The sequence below is a fragment of the Pygocentrus nattereri genome, chromosome 1, assembly GCF_015220715.1.
Source record: "Pygocentrus nattereri isolate fPygNat1 chromosome 1, fPygNat1.pri, whole genome shotgun sequence".
Taxonomy (NCBI): Eukaryota; Metazoa; Chordata; class Actinopteri; order Characiformes; family Serrasalmidae; genus Pygocentrus; species Pygocentrus nattereri.
The window spans coordinates 10,459,736-10,486,094 of NC_051211.1; the positions used below are offsets into that span (position 1 = coordinate 10,459,736).

At 40.1% G+C, this 26,359-nt stretch overlaps 1 protein-coding gene across 1 annotated transcript in view; it reads left to right on the plus strand.

Moving 5' to 3' along the window:
• col5a3a (collagen, type V, alpha 3a) overlaps nt 1-26,359 on the plus strand; it is a 146,908-nt gene that overhangs the window by 74,865 nt on the left and 45,684 nt on the right. The window contains exons 20-39 of the mRNA XM_037543870.1: nt 3,026-3,070; nt 7,383-7,436; nt 8,522-8,566; nt 9,562-9,615; nt 9,732-9,776; nt 12,534-12,587; nt 12,888-12,932; nt 16,142-16,195; nt 18,236-18,280; nt 18,720-18,773; nt 18,883-18,990; nt 19,432-19,485; nt 19,771-19,824; nt 19,939-19,983; nt 21,977-22,030; nt 22,245-22,289; nt 24,119-24,172; nt 24,292-24,345; nt 24,601-24,654; nt 24,758-24,865. Coding sequence (XP_037399767.1) covers nt 3,026-3,070; nt 7,383-7,436; nt 8,522-8,566; nt 9,562-9,615; nt 9,732-9,776; nt 12,534-12,587; nt 12,888-12,932; nt 16,142-16,195; nt 18,236-18,280; nt 18,720-18,773; nt 18,883-18,990; nt 19,432-19,485; nt 19,771-19,824; nt 19,939-19,983; nt 21,977-22,030; nt 22,245-22,289; nt 24,119-24,172; nt 24,292-24,345; nt 24,601-24,654; nt 24,758-24,865 — 1,125 coding nt within the window. The remainder of the gene's footprint in view (nt 1-3,025; nt 3,071-7,382; nt 7,437-8,521; nt 8,567-9,561; nt 9,616-9,731; nt 9,777-12,533; nt 12,588-12,887; nt 12,933-16,141; nt 16,196-18,235; nt 18,281-18,719; nt 18,774-18,882; nt 18,991-19,431; nt 19,486-19,770; nt 19,825-19,938; nt 19,984-21,976; nt 22,031-22,244; nt 22,290-24,118; nt 24,173-24,291; nt 24,346-24,600; nt 24,655-24,757; nt 24,866-26,359) is intronic.

Here is a 26,359-nt window from a genome sequence, read left to right on the forward strand (position 1 = left end):
AAGAAAATATAATGTGTTTTTTTTATTAATCCAATCATATGTCTCTGTAGCTGAAGACATTTATGTGATAGCATGAGTGCAGAAAAATGTATTTCATGTCAGTTTGAGTAGTTTTAAGCTAAGATTACTAGAGAGCAAGATAGCTAATTAGCCAAATTGCTGTACACATGAAACGTCCAAAACGACAGCTAAATCATCAACGGCGCTTAGGATCAGGAAAATGAGCTAGAAGTAGAACCGTCAGATCTGTTGGTATCTGTTTGGGTCATTACTAGATTTCGGATTTGTGGTGGGCAAACACCAAAGGACTCTGAATGGCCCACCGACATATAGGAAAGGGTTAAAGACCACCGCACAAAAGCCTAATCGAGCATTTAGTCTTCCGGCTAACAAGCTCTTGAAGGATGCTGTCCCAGGTGTGCTGGGAATCGTATGAAAGAGAGCACGATTAACAGCGAGCACCCTGGATCTCATTATGCAAAGTTGAGAAATGTATTCTGTAGCGATTCGTGCTGATCAAAGCTTTCACGAGTGAGACCGAATAAGAATATCTTTGCATAAATAACTCTTCACTGTCATCCTTGTTGTAGCTGTGACTCACAAAGCTACAACCTAAAAATGATGGGCCTTACTTAACTGTGATAGATGGAGAGAGGAAATAACACTAGAACTCTAACAAAATAACTGTGCAGATTACACACACTGCACTGAACTTACCTGATTTAATTGTGACATTTACACGTGAGTAAAATGTGGTACATCAAGGCAGTTATTGCCTAAAGGAAGAAAACTGGGAGGCAAAATTTTCTAAGTATTATACATTTTTGGATGCATACATTTTAAATCAAGTCAATTCACAGCACCGGTATTTATGTATATGTGTATATATTAGGAGGAGCTATAAAATGTAGGCACGTTCATTTTAACAAGTCTTACAAGAGACTTAAACAATGCATGAGCTTAGAGGTAACTATATAGTTCTGTTCGTAAATAGATATGTCAGGTTAGTTCATTTCGAGTCAAAACAGCCATTAAGAAAATGTTATTCACTCATTTAATGTCAGGATAAAGCAGAGGCCTCAACAGCTACAGCTAATTTTTTCAGTGTTTGTTGTGATTACCTTCATCACAGCTTCCATTCTTTTCAGGAGACCCACTTTTAGTTTTTCAAATCTGCTGTTGAAGTTTTTCCACACCACCAAAGTTCAGCCTTAGAAGTTGTTTGCATTTTTCTGCTTCCCATGATCCGATCATTTTCAGCTTTAACCTGCTTCTTAAAGTGGAGTATCGTATCTAATTTTCCCAGAAATATCCCCTGAAAAATTGTAGCATAGGGGCTGAGGTAGGTTGCAAGCATGAAGTGACTTTATTAGGGGCATTGAGATACTTGTGCGCTGTCTCCTAATTCAGGGTCACTCCTGTCAAGTACTTTTAAAGTTGTGTAAAGGATGGAGACAGAAACTTTTTTTTATTGGAGCTGGAGATACATCTCTATGTCTGCTCCTTGCTTCCTAAAATAAAATGAAACGTTAGCGCAAGTTCTGCTTCCGACCACATTGGCTTTGTATCATTAGCTGCTCAACGCAGCTTAAACCCATATAAAAGCTGTCGTTCTCTCCTCTGCTGATAGCGGCATGTTCTTGAATCCTTGCTGGCATGCAGTGATCCTTGGAATAAGGATCCACCCGTTGCCATGTAAAAGAAGGACCCGTTTCTCGGCCACAAATGAAGGAGCCTTCGAAATGGTACAGCCTAGTCGTGCCGCTGTGATGCAGTTGGCCTTTTAATGCAGCCTCCGAAGGATGCAGCCCCTGAATTGGGACACAGCTGGTCTTAGCAAGCAAGGGTCAACAAACAGGCAGGCAGGATAAGATGCAGATCCATACTTGAAACATCACAGAGAGCAGCAGGGGTCAAAACCAGGACAAAACAAGCATAGTAAACAGGCTCTGGTGACAAACACAGATAACAACACAGACACAGTGAAAACACAGGAGAATTTGTAGCTGTCTTGATGTCCATAGAATGAGCTGCAGGTGGGAGAGGAGGAGAGTGGACGGAGCTAGAGAGAGCCCAAGTCGGTCTCCTCAGAGGGGGAGACGTGATAAAAATGAATACCTTGTTCTTATTAGCAATTTTGACTTGAAATGAAATTATATTGTACAGTATTTTTGCTCAATACTGTGTAAAATATAAAGTAACAGAGCTGTTTAAGAGATTTTATGTCCTACAATGTCTTTTTATTCAGCTATTTTACAGGGTTTAATGGCTTAAAAAAGTACAGTATAATATAAATGTATGCATTGTTCTGGATGAGATCATGAGCAGAATGGCATAGCATGTAAATAGAGAGGCACTAAGGTATGGGTACACAGACTGTTAACCAGTAGAGTGTCTGTGTTACACTGAGATGGTCACAGTTGTAAACAACACTGAAATAAATAGTGCTTTACTTTTAAATGATTCAGATTCATAAATGATTCAGTCGGTATGTATATGAATGAAAGATGAGACGTCAACACAGTTCTTGCCAGAATAAGCAAACTGCAAAACAGCGTTTGTGTTAATGTAACTCATTTACATTTAAATTGTATAAATTTAATGCACTATTTTTTTAGTGTATGCTGTACAGATGTATTCATGGGTTTTGCCGCCCCTGGAAAAATGACGTTTTGATGCTTTTTGAAGTGAAAATAAGTGAACACTTCCTTATTCACATCTGTACATTTTAATGCACAATTACTTTTTATTTGCTGAATTCAACATATAGGGGGGAAAAATGAAACATAATTATGGCCTGTAGAAAATATGCCATATTTATATATTATGTTTTATTTTTCCCAATTCTGCAAATAAATAGAATTGCCAGAAAACTGTCCTGTTTATGTGTGATCCCTGTAGAGGATGTGCCAAACATGTCATTTGACAGAGTTGTTTAAAGCTTGGTTTGATTCTAGGTCAGTGAGTGTAGGTGTAGCTATGCTGAAGACAGTAAATGCTGAATGTGCTATGTGCTCTATTTTAGGGTGCAGATGGACCTGTTGGACCAAGAGGGCAACCAGGTGAACCTGTGAGTCAAACACATACCAAAACATGCACACATACACTTTTTATATCAGGGGTGTCTTTGCACTGAATGTATGCACTGAATACATACATTGTCCTCGCATAGTAGCAGATTACAGGCAATAAAAACAACAAACCATATTCTTTTTTTTCTTTTGTTTGTTTGAAAATGTTATGGCCAGAAAACAATTGCATACATTACTGAATATTATTAATATTGATTATAACATTGTACATTTTTTCAAGACATTTAATGTCACTGTATGTTTGGTAATGTATTCTTGCCCTAAAACAAATAGATGTGGGCCAAATAATGCAACCTCACCCAATCCCAACTGTCTCTAAGATCTAATTCCTTTGTCAGAAACATAGTTGGTTTCAGCATCACTCCAAATGTTTTTGTCCCCATTTCATGGGTGCTGTGTTAAACCCTGCTTGCTGTTTCTGGGACAGTTTTCACACATGCCCAGACGGAGGAAAAATGAAAGATATCAGAGTAAGGGTACATCTGTGCTGAAAAGCTGATTACTGAGATAAAATGCAGGTCACCGCTCCATATAAGAAATACGTGCCAGTTACATGGCCAGTTAAATAATCCGAAAACCGCCAAAATGCAATCGTGATAAGTGCATTTAAACACGATAACCATCACAATCTCCTCAGAGTCCCCTATTATTGTACTGTTAAATGTATTTCATTCAATTAAATGTTAAAATCTTTATTAAATACTGCTACTGTTTATAATAATTGTTATTATTATTATTATTATTATTATTATTGGAATCAATACAATACACTTCTTAAAATATTTTTTTTACAAGGTTTTTTATTAGGTAAAATGTACACTGTTAAAATGAATACTTAACAAAATAGGGGGCACTTTTTTCCTGTGCCCCAACCACCTCTTTGCAAAAGACCACTTGGCTGGAGGTCCTTAGGTAATATAGGGTCGCGACCTCTGCTATAAGGTGAGCTAACTTTATCTAGGTTAATGTAGCTAAACCTGATCTAGGTTAATTTCTAATTATAAAAAAAAAAAAAAAAAAACATTAAAAAAAGTAAATGACATTGTGAGTTTTCTTCACTCCAGTGTTAGCTTTAGCATTAGCTCATGTTAGAGCTCATCTAACCTCCTCCTGCTGCTTTTGCATTCAGTTTAACACAAGTGCTACGGATACTCTGATCTGAAGGACAGTAACTAAACAGTGGCAGTAAATTCTGAGACTTATCAGAATTTTGCGAACAGTCCGTGGCGCTTAGCGGTGAGTTTTTGAGTTTGAATTTAAAAACGGATGCAGTTGAATGCCAGATTGATGCATTTTGTGAGCGCCCCTTTACCCTGCTGCCATCGCTCTCCTCTCTCGCCTCCTGGCCCAGAGGCTGATTAGCTGGGACTCCGGCTCGATTTGTGACTCTGCAGGTGAGCCGGGGCTCAGCAGGGGGCACTGCCTCTTTAAGTGCATCACCCCAAGTCAGAGTGAAAGAGAGCGCGGCGCTCTGGAAGCTAGCAGGAAGCGAGCTCTATTAGAGAGAGTCGGGACAGGCAGTGTGCAGCGCTGGGCCACGAGAGAGAGAGAGAGAGAGAGAGAGATGCAGCAGAGATAAATGAGGGGATAGAGATAGATGGGCCAGGAGATTGGCAAAGGGGGGAGATGAAATCCTGGCCTGTATGATTATATTTCCATATCAATCACCTCCCCGGAGATCACAGATGTGGCTCTGGAACAGGTGGCTTGGCCGCCGTACAAAGTCAGAGAGTGACAAAAACAAAACACGCATACACACATGCAGCCCTGTGTGACACACATACATCAATACACACGTAGAGATGCTCACATGAGCACACAAATGCAATTAAACGTGTACATATAATGATATACATATATCAAATGACACGCATGACATAAGTAGTACATACATGCAAACATAAAAGACATTATCATATCTGTAAGAAACATGAGTGTAAATATTTAAACATAACTGAAATTGATTGCACTTTACAGTAAAGCAATAGAACACGAGAGAGAGTGTGTCATCACCTTCGGCTCGTGCCTGCGACCAAATCACAGCTGGGATGTTATAGCGATAAACTGGGCTGTACGGCTGGGCAATAAAATGATAATGATAATTATTGCAATATAACTTTCCTCGATAGAACAACAAGAAATGTTTGATACATTTTCAATATAATACGCCATTCTCACACTTTCATGTTCTAGCGAAAGCCCTGGTGGCGTTTTCTACTGCAAGGAAAGCGACGCTACTCTGCTGTCGCCAGTAGAGGGTGCACTTCCAAGTTTTTCGACATGATTAGAGAGGGAAGGGGCGAAAAATGAGTCGTCAAATATACTTTAGTAACATCTGAAACGTGGAGTTGTACATTCCCCGTTTGAGTGGAGTGACCGGCGACCTGTTCTCCTGTGACGAAGTGTGAGTGACGAGATAAGTGGCGTAACTGTACTGACCTACAGTGAACTCACCTCTTTCTGTAACAAGCTTAAGCAGCGTTAAATCACGTCTGATACTCACAACTAAAGCACTGTTAGAGTGCAGTATTGTTGGCCACTTTTTTAGCATTTGTAACGGGACAGACAGATAAAAATAATCTTTTCTTTCTTAAATTATGACTATTACAAAAACTGCATGCTTTTCTAGCTGATAAAACCAGCTCACCAGACACTTTCTCCCACTCTCCCATGGCAGATTTGTGAAATGTCCCACTGCTTGGCGAGTGTTTGTCATGTTCTGACCATAAAGAATAGTTTAAAACAGCACGTAAAGCATGTTAAAGCAATATGTATCGGCATCGATCAATATGAATTTTGTTTATAGTGATAACATTTTTGGCCATATTGCCCAGCTCTACTGGCCCGTGAACGTGGCATTTAATATGTTTTAATGTTCAGTTCCTTCCACCAAATTCCTCCTTAACAAGCAGCTTGGTGCTACGTCAGAGTAACGAGCTCCGCCCACTCGCTGCACAGCCGGCAGTTCGTTCTCCAGCTCCTTACACTCAATTCCCAAACTGTCATCACCACTGAGCAGCTTTTCAGTCAGCAGCTGTCACAGAAGAACCTAAACAACCTGGAATCAGCCAGAAATGAACTGAATATCATTCACCAAACGTGTAGTCTGACCAGACCTGATCAGACTGGAGGCTGTTGTAGAAGCAAAGTGGGGGAGCAGCTCCATATTAAAGCACATGGATATGGAAAAGGAAGACCAACAAGCTAATATACACTCTGAGAAAAGATGGTTCTTCAAAGGTTTTTAGGTGAAGAAAATGATATCTATAGAACCATGAGCACTCGAAGAACCATCTGCATGATTAAAGGGTTCTTTGTATCATGAAATGGTTCTTCAAATTGTTGGAGAATGTATTGTATATGGTTCTATATAGAACCTTTTTTATAAAAATGGCTAAATGTAGCACCAAAGTGGTCTTGCTACTGTCACAATAGGAGAACTCTTTTTGGTGCTATATAGAACCCTTTTCAAAAAGGTTCTATGTAGCGTCTTCTACAGCACATTCTCCATCAGTCTCGAGAACCGTTTCATGATGAAAGTACAGTTTAATCATGCAAAGGGTTCTTTAAGTGTTTATGGTTCTTTATGACCATATAGAGTGTGTTATGTTTTATTATGCTTTTGGCCGTATAGTGTGTGTTTTGTTATTAGTGGCCAAGAAACTTGGCCCCAGCTTTTATAGTGAAACATAAAAACACATAAAATAAAAAAACATGATTAAATTAAATTATATCTCACTTTATGTATTGCTCACAAATACAACGTACAAGTTCTTATAATGGGGTTTTAATATCATATGTCTATCAACAATAATCTAAAGGCAGTTTACTTGAAGCTTACAAAGACATGCTACGATACATAAAATGACCATAATCTATTATTTCACTACAGTTTATATGTCATTAGAAGAAATCCCAGCTGAGCTCAGCACAAGTTTATGACTAAGCAGGATTATTTCTATGAAACTGACATAACAACATAATGTTATGAATACTACTTATAATTGCATTAGCAGTTCGTAATGTGTAATCAACATAGCCATAATATGTAATGTATTTTATAAACATTGAAAGCGATACTTACAAAGCCTTATGCATGCATTATAACATGTTATGTATGTGCTCATTGACTCTTATCGACATCGTATTCATAGAAAGTGTTACTGTACGTACAAGTACTTGGCTCAGCATGTTGCTGTAGCAGTGTTGTCAAATACTGACACCTCTGAGCATGCAGACATTCATTAATCTTCATCTGTGCTTTCTGTCTGTCACGATTGTTATTTACAGGGGCCCAGGGGACTTGTGGGGCCGAGAGGACCAGCCGGACCACCCGGACAGCCTGTAAGTCAAGAAGCCATTGATTTTTGCGCAGATCGATTCAGACACACCGTAGATCATACTGCAACGAAAGATATGTCAACACAAGAAGCAGATGGTCGACCACAGTATCCAATAGGAAAGATACAAATTGATTCATTGTTATTAACCCATCAGTTAATTTATTATATCCCCTATGATTATATCCCCTGTATAGTAGATACAATGAGGGGAGTTCAGACACTTTTGCTTTTGTTATTTTATATACTTCCAGTGCATAAATCCACTTCAGATTTACAGACATAATATCTTTTGACTTTGCACTATGAAATATGAACAAAAAAGTAGATATTCCAAAGTGTAAATTGGAAAATTTTTTAGGGAAAAAAGTATTCAGACATTATAATAAGATATAATATGTGAAGTTGCATGAAACTAAATCAAGTTCTGGATATTTACGCAGCAAAAATATTTCCAGGTTGCATTATGAAAGGCATTACCCTTGGCTGGGCAGATTTCATAGGGCAAGTATTACACATAATGAAGGTGAAGAAGCTTTCTAAAGTTCTCATCTACAAGATTATTAACCCATTAAATGAGCAGGGCCCACCGGCAGGCCCAGTGTTTCATTACACCTTTCTGGAACCATAGAATAGATTAGAATAGGCAGTTTGCTTTGAAGTTCCTGTCGTTACTGAATACTAGGCCTTAGTCTGTAATAAGCCTGTGATTTTAAGATGCTACAAAGCCATAGCAATGACCTTAAACATTCCTGTTAGTATAATTGTTAGTAAAATCCCCTCAGTGTAGCTCTCACTTTTTTGTAAGAGACCTGCTGAGTTTTGTCCAATAGGTGGCGCTCATGAGCAGCCACAGCTCAGAGCCAGTCAAACTCGCATTTTTCAAAAGCTCAGCAAGCAGCAGGGGGTGAAGCCATTCTCTACGCAAGCACTCGCTAATGACAGTGTTCAGGGGGTCCTTTTATTCGTCCCCTGATAGGCAAACCTTCTGATAGGCTGCTTTGAAGATGCCCAGTTTTGTTTTCTTGCCAGGATATATGCAGTTCACTGCTAAGCATGTGACTCTTTCTCATTGTCATTTACTCGTAGGGCGTTCAAGGTGTGGATGGAGTTCAAGGATTAAAAGGCAACCAGGTGGGTTTCCGTGTGAATGCTCAACGCATGATAAACCAAATGCACTTTCTGTAAAGAGGGATTCCACTGATTTTTCAAGACGTCTGCGTAATTAAACAGTTAAAATATAAACAAAGCCATTCAGAGGGGTTTGACGTGAAAAGCTCAGGTCCAGAGAAACTGACAGAGGCAGAATTGTTCACAGTGATGGTGATAGGAACCAGCCGTCTGAAGAGCTTAATGGCTCTAAACGCTCTTAAATACTTCCCAAAAGGAAGGTATTACGTGAAATGCTTATGAATATGCAGTCTGGTGATTAAACATTAGCATTACAATAGTCTTGACATAAAAATGAATGATAAAAATAAAAATAAATTTTTGGCCTAAAACTTTTTTTAGTGTAAGGCGACTTATTTTTCCAGACTTTCCACCATTAATTTTTTTTTATCAACATAACACCTGAGAGGATGTGTGTAGGTTCACTGATGGTTTTGGATATTAAATATAGTAGTTGTAGATATCACAACCCCTCCTTCCTGTCACCACCACTGTAGAGAAATCTGAGCGTTAGGTTTCTCTACAATGAACCGTTTCACATCAGACCACATTTCTTTACATCTAAATGATTAAATTATGCAGAAATGAGGAAAGTCAGGAATTCCAGTTTAATGATCACAATAGAGCGCGGCTGAAAGGGTCTTTTCTAAAACATGTCATGCATTGCCACTGAGATCTTTTGAAACATTATTGAGGCTATGTTGTACTGAATGGAGAGCACATTAACCCCCTAATCTTAAGTCTTAGGAATCAGTTACTAATCTTGGGCCTTATTGTTTAGCCACTACTATTTGTTGTACAGTATAGAGGGAAACTAATATGTAAGGTTTGAAGGAAATGAAGTGAAGCCCCATGTATGGACCCTTTGGGTTTAATAGATTAAAGTAAGCTCAGTTGAAATATTATTGCATCAATCTGTAAGAAATTAACAATAACTCCTGAATTTCCCTTTTTCATAGGGACCACCAGGCGAAGCTGGTCCTCCAGGACAACAAGGAAATCCAGGCTTACAGGTAAGTCCGTCTCCACCACCATACAGACCTTATAAATCCACACAAGTATTAAGAAGACATGAAAACACTCATTACCCACTGCTCCTCAACCTGTCAACATTTAACTTTCCCTCCAGGGATTCCCAGGTCCACAGGGTCCTATCGGCCTGCCTGGAGAAAAGGTAAGCTAGGAAAAGCTGTACGTTTCTCTGTGTTCATCTGAATGCAAAAGACTTGACCTTAGACCTGTGTCAGCATGGCCCCAGGAGACCAGCTCTGAGAGGAGAGTGTGTACTCCCAGACTTCCCGCAGAGTCCTGACAGATAGTCAATAGTGAGAGTACACGCTTAAAGCCAGAGCCACACAGTCTGCAGCACTGCCAGCCACTCCTGAACCCTGTTCAGAGCAAGTGTTCACCTAATGCATTCTGTTTGTCAGTAGGGATGTGCACAGGTACTCCAGCTCTCGGTTAATCATTTGAGGTGCTAGTATTCAGATACTGAAATCACCATTACGTTTCATTTCAGGAAGACAAAGAAAATAATGAGACTAACGATTTAGCAAACGTGACAGATTTGTGAGGAAGTATGTTGTTACTTTGTTATTCTGAAACGGCAGTGCCTGAACGTGAACACGTTGCCAAGCATGCATTGTTATGACCATGACTGAAATTATATTTATCCAACAAATAACATGTTGGAACATCGTCCACTGAGGAGAAAATACCTTGTATACACGACGAGTCTTTATCAGCTTCCAACAGGACACTGTTAAGCTTTCTTAGCTCATTAGCTCATCTGAAGAGGCAGCCCCCATTACTCATCCAACAAGAGAACCTGCCAGTTTCCTTCAGCTGTTTTTTGAATAATAAAATATGCTTCTCTGCTTGCTTCAGTATTTTTGTAAAAAACAGATGCTACCTAAAAAAGTTCATTTATTATTTTTTCCTTTGCCTGCAGTTTATCATGTGAAATCTTACAGATACTCGAATGTCAGCATTAGTCAGGATGCACAGCCCTGGTGGGCAATTAGGCAAAAATAATAACATCACATTGTACTTTTGTAAATACATTATTAGTGATAAATGAAAAACCTGAATTTAAGAGTTTTTTTCTTTGTTTCCTCTGTTGTCTAGCCACCACTGTAAATAAGAATAGGTTCTTAATGACTGGTTAAATTAAAAGTTAATTTAAAATAAGGTCTGACCTAAAACCAAAACCAAAAACCCCCAAAAAAATGTATTATTTTTTGCTGTTGTATTTATGTCTTTGTATAAACATACTAAACATACAATCGCAAGGTAACAAATACGTTTTTCATTATTGATAAAATCTGCTTTAAACAGGACAAAACTGAGCTGACAGTAAATTAAAAAAATGATGTAAAACAAAATGAACAAAATTATTACAGATCATCCAAGGCAATAAATTTAATAGTTTTATGGTTAAGCTTTTCTCTTCAGCCTTGTCTTAAAATACTAAAGCAACAGGTGTTGAAGTCGTGTTCAACCTGATGGGTATTTAGTCTGTATTTACTTGTCTAAAGTGCAGCTAATAACATGACTACACTAAAATTCTCTACTAAAGACTCGACTCACACCAACGGGATTCGACCTCCCTGCTGTAATTTATCATAGAAACAATATTTTGCCATGATGCCTCAGTTGTTAGAACAGAAAGACTGCAGCTGGTTCTGCCAGTAATAACTGTTATTTTATGCTTTTAGCTTATTATTTAAATCAGTAGCTGCTTCGTTGTTTAGCTTGCAGGTTAATGATTTGTGGCATTCTAACAAAGCGTAACTCAATTTCTACCATAATGCAGACAGTATCACTTACAAATGAATGTTTCCCAGAAATTCAGTGGTTATAATTTACATGTTTCCTTATACAGCCAAGTATATTTGCATTGTGAGTTTAATGAATGTTGAGCAGCACAGATCATCAAGTTTTAGAATTCGCAAACACAGGAGTGAAAGCTGCACCCTGCTTAATGTACTTGTGATAATTAAACCACAAGGATTCCAGTGTTGTTGGTACAATTGAGAACAGAAACGAGCAGAATGAAGTTATTCATGGATGTAAATTATGAAAAAGATCAGTGGCTTAATAATGGAAAATGTAGCCAAAGCTGTTGAAATACAGTATAAATGTTTGTAATTGCCATTTGTCTTTGAAAGATTTGTTCACATACAAAGGCTGAGACTGCGTGGGTTGCATTCATCAGGATTGTTTAAACGAAAAGGAAAGGGCAAAATAATTAGCTTAGCCAAAGCAGATTAGTATCCACTCTGACTGGAAACATCTAAGTGGAGGCAGCCCCATTAAACCCAGCAAATATCTTAGGCTTATTAGTCAAAACAAACAGTTTGTACTAGCGATGGGGATGTCAGTCAAAAGTCCTTTTTTTTCTTGTTTTGAAAGGCACTGATAAATGAAATTTACACTGAGAAAGGCAGTCAATCTAAAGTCATGAAGAAAAATTGATCAACGCTTAGCGTCTGTTTTCACCTTAACTACTGTAACCAGCCTTCTTCTAGCTTGAAACTGCTGTTAGCTGATATTTACATATTTAAAATCTGTATGCGTAGAGTGTAAAATTAGTTTGTGCTTGATGTTTATTTGCATTTCTTTCTACGCTTCTTTTAACTGTGCTTTGTACCTTTGTACTGTGTTGTGCAGTAGCCTGCAGTAGCCTTTAGACAGCTGCAGTAGCTTTTCTATGGAGTTCAGACATCTCGCAGTGGGATAAATGAGAATATATAACGTCAGAGAGAAGCCATTTTACTTTCTCTATTGAAGTTTGAAAAATAGAACTCATCTCTAGTTTGTACACAAACCGTAACTGTGCACTTCCATCTAACATTGACATATTTGTATTCTCTTGTGCAGATTTCTCAGCAAATGCTTCAAATATCTCTGATTTTCTCTCCTTAAACAGGGTCCTCAGGGGAAGAGTGGAATGCAGGGGCTTCCTGGGATAGATGGTCCTCCAGTAAGTACATCCAGAGAGTCATCCTTTGTTGCAGTAGAGCGATTTACTTCTTTCCTCCAGCAGGGAGCGACGTGGAGCAGCGTCTACTGATCCGAACAGACAGTTTTATTACAGCCTTATGTTTACAGCACTTCCGAGCCTTGTCGTTAGCACCAAAGCGGCACAGATTGCTGAAAGGAGTGTATTTGTTGGACAAGGCTGGGCCTTTTGTGTTAGCTCATTAGCTTTTCTAGAGAAACAGAATGCATATTAATCAGCTGACTGTCATAGTAACACCTGGTCATTCTGCTCTACTCACAGGGTCATCCAGGAAGAGAGGGGCCCTCAGGAGAGAAGGGGCTCCAGGTGGGTGTCATGCATGCACATGCACATGCACACGCAAACACACACACACACACACACACACACACACAAAAAGTCAGAGACTACCCTTCATTTTTTGAATTTCCAGTCACAAATCATTCATTTTTAGACATTTGAGGAGATTAGACATAAAATAAATAAAATGAAATAATAATGTTTCCAAAACCGGAGTTCAAAAACTGATTAAGACGCAGTGAAAGTGGGACTTGGTAGACCGCCAAAACTGTCCCCATCAGATAAACAGCAGCTTTCGTCTTTGAGAAAGTGGAGAACATCAGGATGTCCAGGGGATTGACCACCCCTCAGTCCAGACCTCACCATCATGTGTTTTGAATCATGAGAAGTAAAAAGTACAGCCAACTACTAAGACTGAACTTTGGAGGTATGGAAAAACATCCCTGCAGATTTCTTTAAAAGAATGAAAACGAGTCTGCTGAAAAGAATGGATGCTCTAGTGAAGATAAAGAATGGACACACTAAATACTCAAAAATGTGATATTATATTTAGCTACTGGGGCTTCTGTGTATTTTTCTGTTAAGTATGTGTTCTGCTTCCTTCATGATGCTGAAAAATGAATAACTGTACATGCATGCGCACACACACACAAAAACACGCAAATACAAGCTCACTCACGCTCATTCATACCCTTCATGCGTGTTCGCACATGTACACACTCACACCGTCACACTCACACAGCTGCGCCACTCACCTGGAGACACAGCGGTCCATCGCAGAGGAAACACAGAGCCAAGAGAATAAGCACACCACACCATCCAGGCCTCACCGCCCAGCATTGTGCTGCAGCTGCAGCTGGCCTGCCTGCATTATGATCGCTTGCTAAGCTTTAGCTTTTGTCTGCACTCATGCTATGGCGCGTAATTATGCACTCTAAAGAATCGAGCCATCAACTCGACACGTCCACATTGTCTCGTCCCCAGGAGTGCTCTGTATATTCATATCAGCACTTTGTCACTTGGCACACTTTCACCATAATTGCTCACTCACAGACAATGAGCAGTAGTACTAGCTGGGGTGAGCGATATGAAGTCACATTTATATCATGATATTTTTTACTGAACAATAACAATATGGTGTTTTATTATATAAATAAACACACACACACACACACAAATCTTCTGAACCGCTTATCCTATGGGTTGTGGGGGGAGCAGTCATTGGGTGGAAGGCAGGATACATCCTGGACAGGTCACCAGTCCATTGCAGGGCAGATAAACAGACATATACACTCACACCTAGGAGCAATTTAGTATGTCCAATTAACTTGATTGCATGTCTTTGGACTGTGAGAGGAACCCACACAGACACAGGGAGAACATGCACACAGAAAGGACCCTGGTCGATATAAATAAATAATTAAGCAAATAATTAAGTTTAATTAATTTTCCTTTTGAGAGTTCATTGCTTACCAAAAAATACCAAGACGTCTCCCAACAAGTGTTTACTTTGTTTAACAATAATGTTAACGTGTAACTGATAAAACTAAGTATTTCACTTCTGGATCTAAGTGGTAAATTCCTCTATTCCTCCACCGTTTCTTTCACTACATTCGTTCATTGGGAGTGATGGAGTCTTATAATTTTCTTGGGAACATTGTTAGTCAGATATTTAACACTGAGTTGGGATGGAAATCTTTCCATACATCACAGAAAATGAACCAGGCTGTGAACACGCAGCTCATAATGTTGAGTAAGGCTTCTAAATGGCGTGCTCAGTTAGAAAATCCATCTAAATTCCATTAGTGCAGTTTCAAGGGAAAGTAAATGTGCTGGGCAAAATGGGAATGTAAAACTGAGGGGGCACAATATTCCAGTATTTCATATTTACTCCAAATGAAGCTTGCTTTATTCCATACCTCAACAGTGCGGTTGCCTTGTGTTAAGATAAAATTGTTTTTATTTTTGTCTTTATTTAATTGTATGACTTTAAAAAGACAAGTAATTTTAATATAGCAATCCTTTGGATTAGGTTACAGATTACAGGTTTTAACAAGTAATCAGTAATCTGTACCAGAAAGAGTGAACCTCCGATCCCTGTTGGCAATAACAATAATAATAATACTTAATAATATCACATTTAATATTTGTGTGTTATATATTGTTACTGTCAGAGCAGAACCTTATATTAAGATTAAGAGACCCTTATTAGTCCCACAACGGGGAAATTTCACCTCCGCATTTAACCCATCTGTGCAGAGAAACACCAACATAAACACTAGTGAAGACACACACTAGGGGCAGTGAGCACACTTGCCCGGAGCGGTGGGCAGCCCTATTTGCAGCACCCGGGGAGCAGTTGGGGGTTGGACGCCTTGCTCAGGGGCACCCCAGTCATGTGCTATTGGTTCAGCGGATCAAACTGGCGGCCTTTCGGTTGCAAGGCTGGTTCCCTAATTTCCAACCCACAACTGCCCCCATTCTCTCCCTTTTTGTCATCTTTTACTGTTTTTGTTAATATTTCATGATGATTGGACCAACAGAAATGGTCCAGAATTATTTGGAAGATTATAACAGTGTTAAAATAACAGGTACACTAACTGGGAAGTTACCCTTTGGAAATACAAGATTTTGTTAAGACAGGAACCATATTGTGTATGTATATTCCGATGAAGTTGGGACGTTGTGTAAAACGTGAATAAAAACAGAATACGATGATTTGCAAATCCTTTTCAACCTATATTGAATACACTACAAAGACAAGATATTTAATGTTCAAACTTTATTGTTTTTTGCAAATATTCACTCATTTTGAATTTGATGCCTGCAACATGCTCCAAAGAAGTTGCAACTGTATGTATGCAACTGAATATAGGTTGAAGGGGATTTGCAAATCATTGTATTCTGTTTTTATTTATGTTTTACACAACATCACAACTTTATTGGAATTGGAGTTGTGGATTCATATATATATATATATATATATATATATATATATATATTTATAGTGGCTCGGCCGGGGGGAGGGGCCGACACACACTGACCGGGAAACCCAACAAGACACATACACAAACCCCAGGCGCAGAGTGGTCACAGTGTCTCCATCTCTCCACCGCCACAATATATAGTGTATAGGTATATATATGTGTATAGAGTGTATCATTCACCTCTTCTGCTAGCTCAATATACTTTCTCATACTGTAAACACCACTGAAGTTTTTTTTTCATTTTTTCAGGGATTAGTTGGAGCACAGGGACCAATTGGATACCCAGGACCCCGCGGAGTGAAGGTGAGATTGGCTTTGAGATAATAGCTTTGCACTGTCTGTTCCAAAACACTGCCGGAGACATCCAAGGCATGGAGTTTAGAGGACTTCTCGTTGGCGCTAAGCCTGAAACTGATTGGCAGCTGACAGGCTCAGGTAGAGTGCTTTCGTCTCCCAGGGAAACAATGTGGCAGCCCAAGAACTGCTAATGGACAGAAGAAATAGCAGCACAGAGTGATGTCCATGTCTGCATGTCAGTAAACGTTGTCCTTATACACTGCCTGTCAAAAGTTTGGGACACACTGCCTTCTGTTGATATTTTTCAACGATAATTGATTTTCACTGTGATTTTTCACAGTTGAGAAAAAAACAAGCAAAGGTTTTATTAACACGAAGCAGCTTTGGGCTAATAGTTTAGGTACATTTAGCTTCAGGGCTTGGCTTCATGTTTAAAGTTTCTTTTAGAAAAAGTTATTGTTAAGCTATTATTAAACACTGCTGATGAGCGCTGACATCACAGTGTGAAAAGAGAGCTATGTTCATTGAAAGTAATAAGACAGTTGGCTACCACTTCGTTTTTGTCTGACATTGATTTCATTGACTTCAATGGGATGTTGTAACCACTATGAGAATTTAAGGACCGTCTATACAAACAGCAATCATTGGGGTCCAAGCACTATGCACCATTTTGAAGGCAGTACACACACACGCATCTTCTAAACCGCTTGTCTTTCTGGGTCATGGGCAGACATGAAGCCCATCCCAGTAGTCATTGTGTAGAAGGCATGATACACTCTGGACAGGACACCAGTCCATCGCAGGGCTTTGAAGCCAGTAGTACATCTCTATTTATAATAAATGTGGTGTCCCAAAAGACAGTATCTAGCAATTGTTTTACACATTTACTCATACTTGCTCTTACTTGACTGGGATTGTTACAGAGAGAGCAGTTATAACAGGCTTGGGTCAATACCAGAGAGCAGGATAACGAAAAGAAGAGGGACATTGAGAGAAAGCGAAAAACAGTCCTGGATCAAAAACCAAGAAAGCGAATAATACACAGCAATTCAACCAAAAAGGGCAAAACATGAAAGGGCAAGTCAGAAAACAGGCCATACACAGTAAAGACTTTTCAGACAAAAGAACACTCAGTATGGAACAAAAAGGTTTGGCAATACTTTGCAATGAACTAAATTAAAACTCAGGCTTGTATACTAACTAAATAATGTAAATGAAATATCAAACTGGGGTGACGTTTAGATTTCCAGAGAGAAGGAGCACTGGAATGAATGTTGATTGGTAGCTGGTGATGGGTGGAGAGTCATGTGATCTCCCGCTAACTCATGGGAGTCCTCTAGACAGTCCATGGACTCAAGTGACTCTTCAGGAGAAAGGAAACAGACAGAGGAGGCATTTTTTGAACAGATAAGTCAGTTGCATAGTTGAAATCCACAGCAGTTACGCTTATATTCAAGTCTTAGGTATGAGCCAGGAAAATATGAGTATGGCCTTAAAAAGAAAGCAGTGATTCTCGCAGGAGTTTTACTGGGCTCTTATTCTTTATGTCAGCAAATCTTGTCATTCTACAGCATATGACTCACTGTGGTACATGAAGGTGATTCCAGTTTGCAGGTCACATGTGTGACATCACAGTGATATGTAGTGTTTGTTCTGATCACCTTGATGCTCCAAGTATTTATAACCTGTTTTAGTATGTACTTTATCAGCGTAATAGCTAGAACCTGTTAGTGTAAGTTTTCATTTTTAATTGACCACTTTTTTTCAAGGTCAGTTTTAATGTCTGATGCTGTGCAAATTTGAAACAAGTAAATTCAGTGTAGCATTTTTTCAGTGCTTGCAATCTTGGCTGCCTGTTGGAACCTGGTTTGTATCGTGTGATGACGGCTGTGTTTGGTCTGTTTGGCCGGTTTAATGTTCTGTTGGAGACATCAGTATGTAAGACTTTTTGTTTGGAGGTCAATGTTTTCCGACCTATCAGAGCAGACACTGCATGCTGAGTCTGGCCTCTGGCCTTCGCTGATGCCTTTTGTTCTTTTTTAACAGGGCGCTGATGGGGTGAGAGGTTTGAAAGGAAGCAAAGGAGAAAAGGTACGAAGCAAAATTGCTCTCTCTGTTTCTCTCTCTCTCTCTCTTTCTCTCTCTCTCTCTTTCTCTCTCTTTCTCTCGCTCTCTCTCTCTCTTTCTCTCGCTCTCTCTCGCTCTCTCTCTCTCTCTCTCTCTGTCCTCTCTCTCTCTCTCTATATATATATACATATATGTGTGTGTGTGTGTGTGTGTGTGTGTGTGTGTGTATAAAACTAAAAAAAAAACCCCAGGAGAATAGAGGTTACTCTCTTTGCTTATCGTGGCAGATATAAGTGGTAGTGGTGTTGCGTGCCGATAGCGGCAACGCGAGATAAATTGTTTTCTATAACTCTCGCCCCCGAAATTCATATTTTCTCCTCAGTCATAGAAAAAAGCTTCAGTGTGTAATATAGTGAGGAGTTCTGTTAGTGATAGATGAGTGATTCTCCTCCGTTTGCGGCAGGGCGAAGACGGCTTCCCGGGGGCCAAAGGTGATATGGGAACTGATGGAGACAGAGTAAGAACCACTTATAAGTTCTACTTCAAACATCATCCGTTCTATTCAGCTGCCAGTGGATTGTGTACTGTAGGACAGTGGAAGTAAGCGTATGTCTGTGGTGATACAGGGTGACATTGGGCCTGCTGGACCCCGCGGTGAGGACGGACCAGAGGGGCCGAAAGGTCAGTCAGGACCTCTTGGAGAGGCTGGACCTCTAGGGATTGCTGGAGAAAAGGTGAAGAAAGTGGCCATTCTTTTGTAAGATGTCATGCTCAGGTGCATTTTTTAGGAAGTGGAACTTTGGAAGTGTTTTATCCTCTGGAAGTCAAACGTTAGAAGTCTAGAGTTATTATTGTCATTACTACTGTTTTACTATGTATTTTACCTACATTGCATTGTCATTCACATGTAATTACATAGATATTACACAGCTAGTTGCACAATTTTATTTTTCATTTATCTCAGTGCACTTGGAGGACAAAAATAACCACAATTTCTGTTATGTCAGCTAACGGACAGCTGCTAGCATTGTGTTGAGTAATGGGGGGAAATAGAGGAACATCCTGTCCAACCAGAATGAGGCCTATTATAGTGTCTTGGACTCCAGGCTACAGATGGTTGTGTTGTTGAGGATAGTTTTAAACACATACTAATGACTCTCCTTTTTATGTCTTAGGGCAAACTTGGTGTTCCAGGATTACCTGGATATCCGGGAAGACAAGGCTCTAAGGTGAGTGAGTGGTCATGCTAACCTATGTGTGATGTACAAAACAAGCTAATAACATTAGCAGTGACTGAATCTCTTGGCACATTAATATTTCAATATTACATTTAAATAAGGGCAATTAATGGCCATTAAAGGCCTTGTTTTATTAATAGCTTATCAGAGACAACAATTAATGTTAGGTTTATTTATGGTAATGTGATTCCAGAGGTTAATTCGTGGTTAATTAAATGTGGAGGTTGATTAATGAGCGAAATACACTAATTGATTAGCCTCTACACTGGCCTACAGGGATCGGTTGGCTTTCCCGGAGTGGCAGGAGCGAACGGAGAGAAAGGGAAGAGGGTAAGACAGTGGTGTTTTAGATAAGGTATACATGCTCTTCTCCATATGGTTTGTTTGCACATGCATGCTAGCGTGCTCATTCCTCGTCTTTTTTTGTCTGGTCTTGTTTTGCAGGGTTCCGCTGGTCAGTCTGGAGAAGCAGGTGAAAGGGGATCAAATGTAAGAGTAAAAATCCTGTACACTTTCATACTGATCTTGTTAGTACTATGGAAACTTCCCTGACGTTCGCTTTACATACCCGACCTGAAATATATAGCTAATCTGAGCATTTGAAATACATGTGAAGCCTGCAAATGTTTATCCCTGTCCAGAGATCTTCATAATTCACCTTATACTAATACGAGTCAGGCCTTGGGTCTAGGGACGAGTCAGAGTTGAGTATTGAGTCTCTGACATCTGGGTCTGAGCCTAGTCTCAAGTCTCTGACATCTGGGTCTGAGCCTAGTCTCGAGTCTCTAACGTTTGAGTCCAAGTTGAGCCTTCAGTCTCTGAGGTGCAAGTCCAGGTCAAGCTTTGATTCTCTGAGACTCAAGGCTGAGTCAAGTCTCAAGTCTCTGAGGTGTGAGTTTAAGTCAAGTCTCTAGTCTCAGAGGTGCAAGTCCGAGTGAAACCTCACTTTTCTGAGGTGTGAATCCGACTCAAGTCTCCAGTCTTTGAAGTGCGAATCTAAGTCGAGTATCCAGTCTCTGAGGTATGAGTCCAAATCGAGTCTTCAGTCTCTGAGGTGTTCGTCTGAGTTGATTCTCAAGCATCCAATGCATGAGTCTGAATCAAATCCCTAGTCTCTGAGGTCGAAGTCCGAGTCAAGCCTCAGTTTTCTGAAGTGGGAGTCTGAGTCAAGCTTTGATTCTCTGAGTTGTGAGTCCAGATTGAGTCTCGAGTCTCTGATGTACGAATCCAAGTGTCAAGTCTCTTAGGTCCGAGTAGAGTCTCAGAGCTGCGAGTCCATGCAAGCTTTGATTCTCCAAGGTGCAAGTCCAAGTCAAGTCTCTAGTCTCTGACGCAGATGCCTCAGTCATATCTTCAGTCTCCGAGATGCAAGTCCGAAACAAGTTTCAAGTCTTAAGGGTGTGAGTCCGAGTCAAGTCTCAAGTCTCTGAGGTGTGAGTCCAAGTCGAGTCTTAAGTCTCTGAGTTGCGAGTCTGTATCAAGTTTCAAGTCTTAAGTGTGTGATTCTGAATTGAGCCTCCAATCTCTGAGATTCAAGTCCAAATTGAGTCTTAATTCTTTGAGATGTGAGTCCGAGTCGGGTCTGCAGTCTCGACTGTGAGCAGATGGCATCAAAGTGCATGATTGCCCCAAACAGTCACAAACTGACTGAAAACTTTTTATTTAGAGTGTCAAATTTGGCTGAGGCAAGTGTCACGATTGGCCCCTCCCAGTCCTGTCCATATGTTCGTGTTGTGTTTTGGTTTAGCCCGTGTGTTCTTTGTTTTGGTTTTTTAGTCCAGCCCCCTCATTTCGTGACTCCACCCTGATTGCTTCCACCTGTTTCCCACCTGTCCCTCGTTTACCCTGTGTATTTAAGCCCCGTGTTTGCCCTTTGTGTTGGCTGGTCTTTGTACTGGTCTATGTACTGTTTGTTCTGTTTGTACTGTTTGATTCTAGCTTCTGTCATGTCTGCCCCCTGATCAATCCGTGTTGGCTCTATGACCCTGGACTGTTTAGACTATGACCCTGGATTAGCCCATATTAAACGTCGCTTATCTCCGCATATGTGTCTGCCTCCTCGCCCCCCGTTACAGCAAGTTGCAATTCATATTTCTGAATTGTGACTTGAGTCCAAATCACTGACTCGAGTGCCAGTCTCTGCCTCTTCTTTAAATTTAATTTAAAAAATAATTTAGTATTGTGGTGATATTGCTTCAAATTGTAATTGGAAAAGGCCCCGGAGTACTTCAAAAATGCACTGGTGCATCAGTACTATGAGATGATTAATGATGGGCCTGCATTATTTCATAACAAGAACTCCTTGATTCCTCAACATCCACACCCATATTGAACTGTGATTGATAAGGATGTGATTGATTAGAGACTCATTTGCATATTCCACACAAAAGCAATATCTATACTGCATGAAAACTGTTTATTGTACAGCAAATATTTTTTTTGTTACTGGATGACTTTATATGATGATGTTTTTTGGCCGCAGGGGGCACGTGGAGGCAGAGGTGCCAGAGGAGCTACAGGAGCACCTGGGGCCAAGGTGAGGCATCCATCCTCTGCCAATTATGGGCTTTAACAGTTCGTACAGTGCACTCTGCAGCTCTATAAAAATGAGAGTGCTATTAAAAGGCACTGTGTAAAGTGGGCCTGAAATACTGTAGACTGATGTTCCAATAAAAGGAAATCTTCCGAATACATGATGTGCTCCTTGCATTTAAAATTCACACTGCACTTCCTTCCCTTTGTCTTACCAGGGCTCCGCCGGCCACGACGGCCCACCGGGTCCCATGGGGGACAGGGTATGTCTCATCCATTTAAGGAAGGGTTTTTTCTCAATGTCACAAACATGTTATAACACCAAGTCTGTAATCGACCAAGGTCATTCACCTCCAGAGTTTTTACCATGCTGACTCTTTTTGTCCTATAATGAGAGTTGAATAGGTTTAGGCTGCGGTTTCACTCTTCCGTTATATTAATAGCCTGAAACTCAAGACACCACAGGAATATTTTTCCTCTCGCCCTTCGGTTAGCCGCAAAATATGGGACCATTTAGTCACAGTGATAACAAAACACTGTCTCTGAAATGCTGAGTTAATCAGAGAAGGAAATGTTCTAACTGCTCAGTGCTGTGAAAAAGTCAGGAGACCCCTCTTTTTGTTTAATTTCCGGTCATACTTGTCCAAGTCATTCAGAAAAAAAAACAGGGAATGTATCGCTGTTGTCGGAACGAAACCTCGTATCTCCAAAATGGTAACTTTACAGGAGAAGCAAAAAACCTACTTTACTGTTAATGTAAGTGAATGGAACCCAATTTTTTTTCAAGTAATTTGGACTGTTTCTTTTGGCCCATTCATCATGAAATTTACACGCAATGTAAAGAACAACAGGTATTTTCAAATTATGCCAAAAAACCAAAAAACGACAAAAAATGGAGATATGAGGTTTAGTTCTGACAGCAGCGATATATTAAGCAGACAATGACGCCAAAGAATCCAACACTAAATATAATATCAAAACTATCAATATTTAATTTGTCCAGTGTCTACTTTTGTCCACCAGACTGCCACTTTAAGTCTTCCGTCTTTCCAGCTGTGCCTTCATAAAGCTGTCCCCAAAGACTTCACTAACATTATGTTCCCCTTCAAAAACACACTAACATTCACACAGGCAGCTACACAAACTCACCTCAGCCGCCTTCAGATTACTTAAAAATGTTCAAAATGGGTGAAGGAGATAATTATGAAGAGATATCATGTAATCCACTTACATATGGAAGGAAAAGGTGAAAGGTATGAGTGAAAAAACAGGTTTCTCTTGGTAGACCACCAAAACTGCCCCCATCAGATAAACAGGAAATGAAGCTTTTATCTTAAAGAGGGGAGAAAATCAAGCTGCTTCAGATCTAAAAACAATCTACAGGTGTTTCTGTCCATCCTTCCACTGTGAGAAGACAACCCAACACTAGAAGTCTAAAAGGATGTGTAACTGTCAAGAAGACAGCTAGGAAGCAGCTGAGACAGAAGGAAACAGACAAAAATGTGCACTTAAACACCAAAACTGGTCTTGATCGCCATAAAATACAACCAACTTCTAAGACCGAACTTTGATACATGCAGGCTTTATTTAAAAACTGAAAGCAAGTGTTCTGAAAAGAATAGAAACTGTAAGAAAGTTAAAGGGTGGGAACAGTAATGTTTAAAAACATGATATTGTGTTTAGTTGCTGAAGGCTTCATGTAATTTTCTGTTAATTGTTTGTTTTTCTGCTGCTGAAAAATGAATATCTTATATTTTTTAATGGCAGTTTTAACTGGAAATGATATAAATTAAAATGTGGTCTCTGACTTTTGCAGCGTTCTGTCTAAATGAATGCAAAGAACAACAGAAAAAAACAGAAAACCCACTAATTTAGATAATAGAAGCCAATGAGCAGGTGATGAATGTAAAGGACAGCTGGGTTTTGATATGACAGTGATGATATGTTAAACTTACAGATGATGTGTTAAACGTACAGTAAGCAAAATGCATCTACAGACTCTTCCACTAATGAATCTGGCCAGCGTACCAAGGCTGTGAAATGACCTGATAAACTAAAAATACATTATTTTCCCGCTGCTCTGCTCTCACAGGGCCCTCAAGGACTGCAGGGACAGAATGGAGAGCCAGGACACAAGGGACCAAATGTAAGCAACACACATTAATCAGTTAGGGGGGTGGGGGTGGGGGGGATGTTGTTGTTCTGTGAGGGTATAAATGAATAGTGTGTGTTTTCTACTCTAAGCTCTACCTGCCTTTTTTTTAGGGCCCACCAGGAAAGGATGGATTGCCAGGTCATCCAGGCCAGCGAGGGGAGCCAGTGAGTCAGATATGACATATTAGTAGTTTCAGAAAAGAGGGAGCATAATTAGGAGCAGTTTTTTTCGCACTGTGCTTAGTGCTACCAGTCTGCCACAGCTGGGTGCATTCAGCGTCGATTGTGATAAACTGTTGTGTAAAGTTACTGGAGGCAGTTAGATTTGCACAAGTCAAACACAAAGTGCCTGCATCTGCTAATATTTGCTTTGTAAATGAGGTGACAATGTAGAGCTGACTGTCATGTTTCTTCACACAGGGGTTCCAAGGAAAGACAGGTCCACCAGGACCTGCTGGAGTGGTCGGACCACAGGTGAGTTTTCAGTGGACTTTACAGCGAAGACAGTAGCACTTGCTTGTAATTGGATGACTTGGACCTGAAACACTGAGAGTGATGTGCTATGGCCTTTTCTTAGGGCAAAACTGGGGAAACTGGACCAACAGGTGACAGAGGCCACCCTGGGTCACCAGGACCTCCCGGCGAGCAAGGTCTTCCTGGAACTGCAGGGAAAGAAGGTGCCAAGGTTGGTGACCACCACTAGTATTACCTCTGTAATCAAAATGGTCATGATAATCGTTATCATCTCTATCATAAATAACTGGTGGCAGGTCCAGACTTTTATTCCTCACTCCTATAAATATTAGTGCTGCACAATAGACAAAATATCGGTACTGCAGTTGTATTACTTCTTATTGCAGCTATGATAAGCCCAGCAGAGAATCACTCAAGAAAAGCTATATGATCATTTGACATGGTGAAAGCTTGAACCGTATAGATTGGTCAGGATGCTCACAACACACAGTGCAAATCATTGATTGGTTATTTGCATATTCAGGGTTTGTACAGTCATGAAAATCCTGGAAAAGTCATGGAATTCTGTATTCCAAGGGATTTGATTTCCAAGTTTTCCAGGAATTTCCTTGACTTTTCCCCATTGTGGTTCATCAGATCATCACACTTGGAGCAGTGAGGAGTCTAGATGACGAAAAGCGTCGAGACTACCGTATCTGCATGTGGACCAGCTTTACTTACAGGTTGTTAATATGAATCTCAGATAGTTAATGTGTAACATTCAGACGTGTTTTGTGGAAAGTGTTTTGACATTTGAACACTGGAGAAGACGAATTAACAAGCCAAATGTAAGAGGAAAAACACATCGCTGCTGCTTCTCACACCAAGACCTGCATGACTAGCACTATGAATCAAGCTTGGTTTGTACTTAGCGCATTGTCAGTGGCGCGAGGGTGCATGCACAACACAGATGGTACCTCCGACCCCGCGCACTGGCTGTGGTCATGCACCTCCAAAGTTTTAAAACTTTGTGCTCTCCACCCTTCATTCAAAATGAATGAATTTGAAGGGAGATTTGCTGAGCAGGGTCCCCTCTACAGGCAATTGTATCCTACCATATTACATAGAAAACTGCAACGACGGAAGCACTACTATAAATACAAATGTGTTCGCTTCAGGTTTCACATGCTGTCTGTGCAGACAGTCTGCTGTGAATGTAACTCAGCCTTCAGCCTTCACAGCGCTCAGTCTGCTCCGCGGTGGCTAAACAAACATCACATGCTGTAGCTACATTAAGAAATGACAAGCTACCTGCTGAGTTACTCTCATTCATTTGATTTTATACAGTCTTTGTTTTTATACAGTCTTTGAACTGACCCTTGTTACAGAACAGGCCTAAAATCAGTGAGAAACTTCAGAAGCCTAATAAATACATTGCCCCCCACACATGTAAATCTAATCCCTCCCAGACTGAACTTCATGATGACTCATTTGCCGGGCTAAAGAAATGTCTTTGTTCTTGGTAGCTCATTTGATTTGCGCTAAATGAAAAGAAATGGAGAGCCATATCCATCTAATCACAATGAGCGTACTTGCACAACGCATGTGTGTTATGACAAGACGCTAAACCGATAGACATGTTTTAACGTGAGAATGGGATGAAGGAAGAGTCTAAATGTATAGGCTCTGAAATTATGGAATGTTAATGTATTGAGGAAAGAACAGA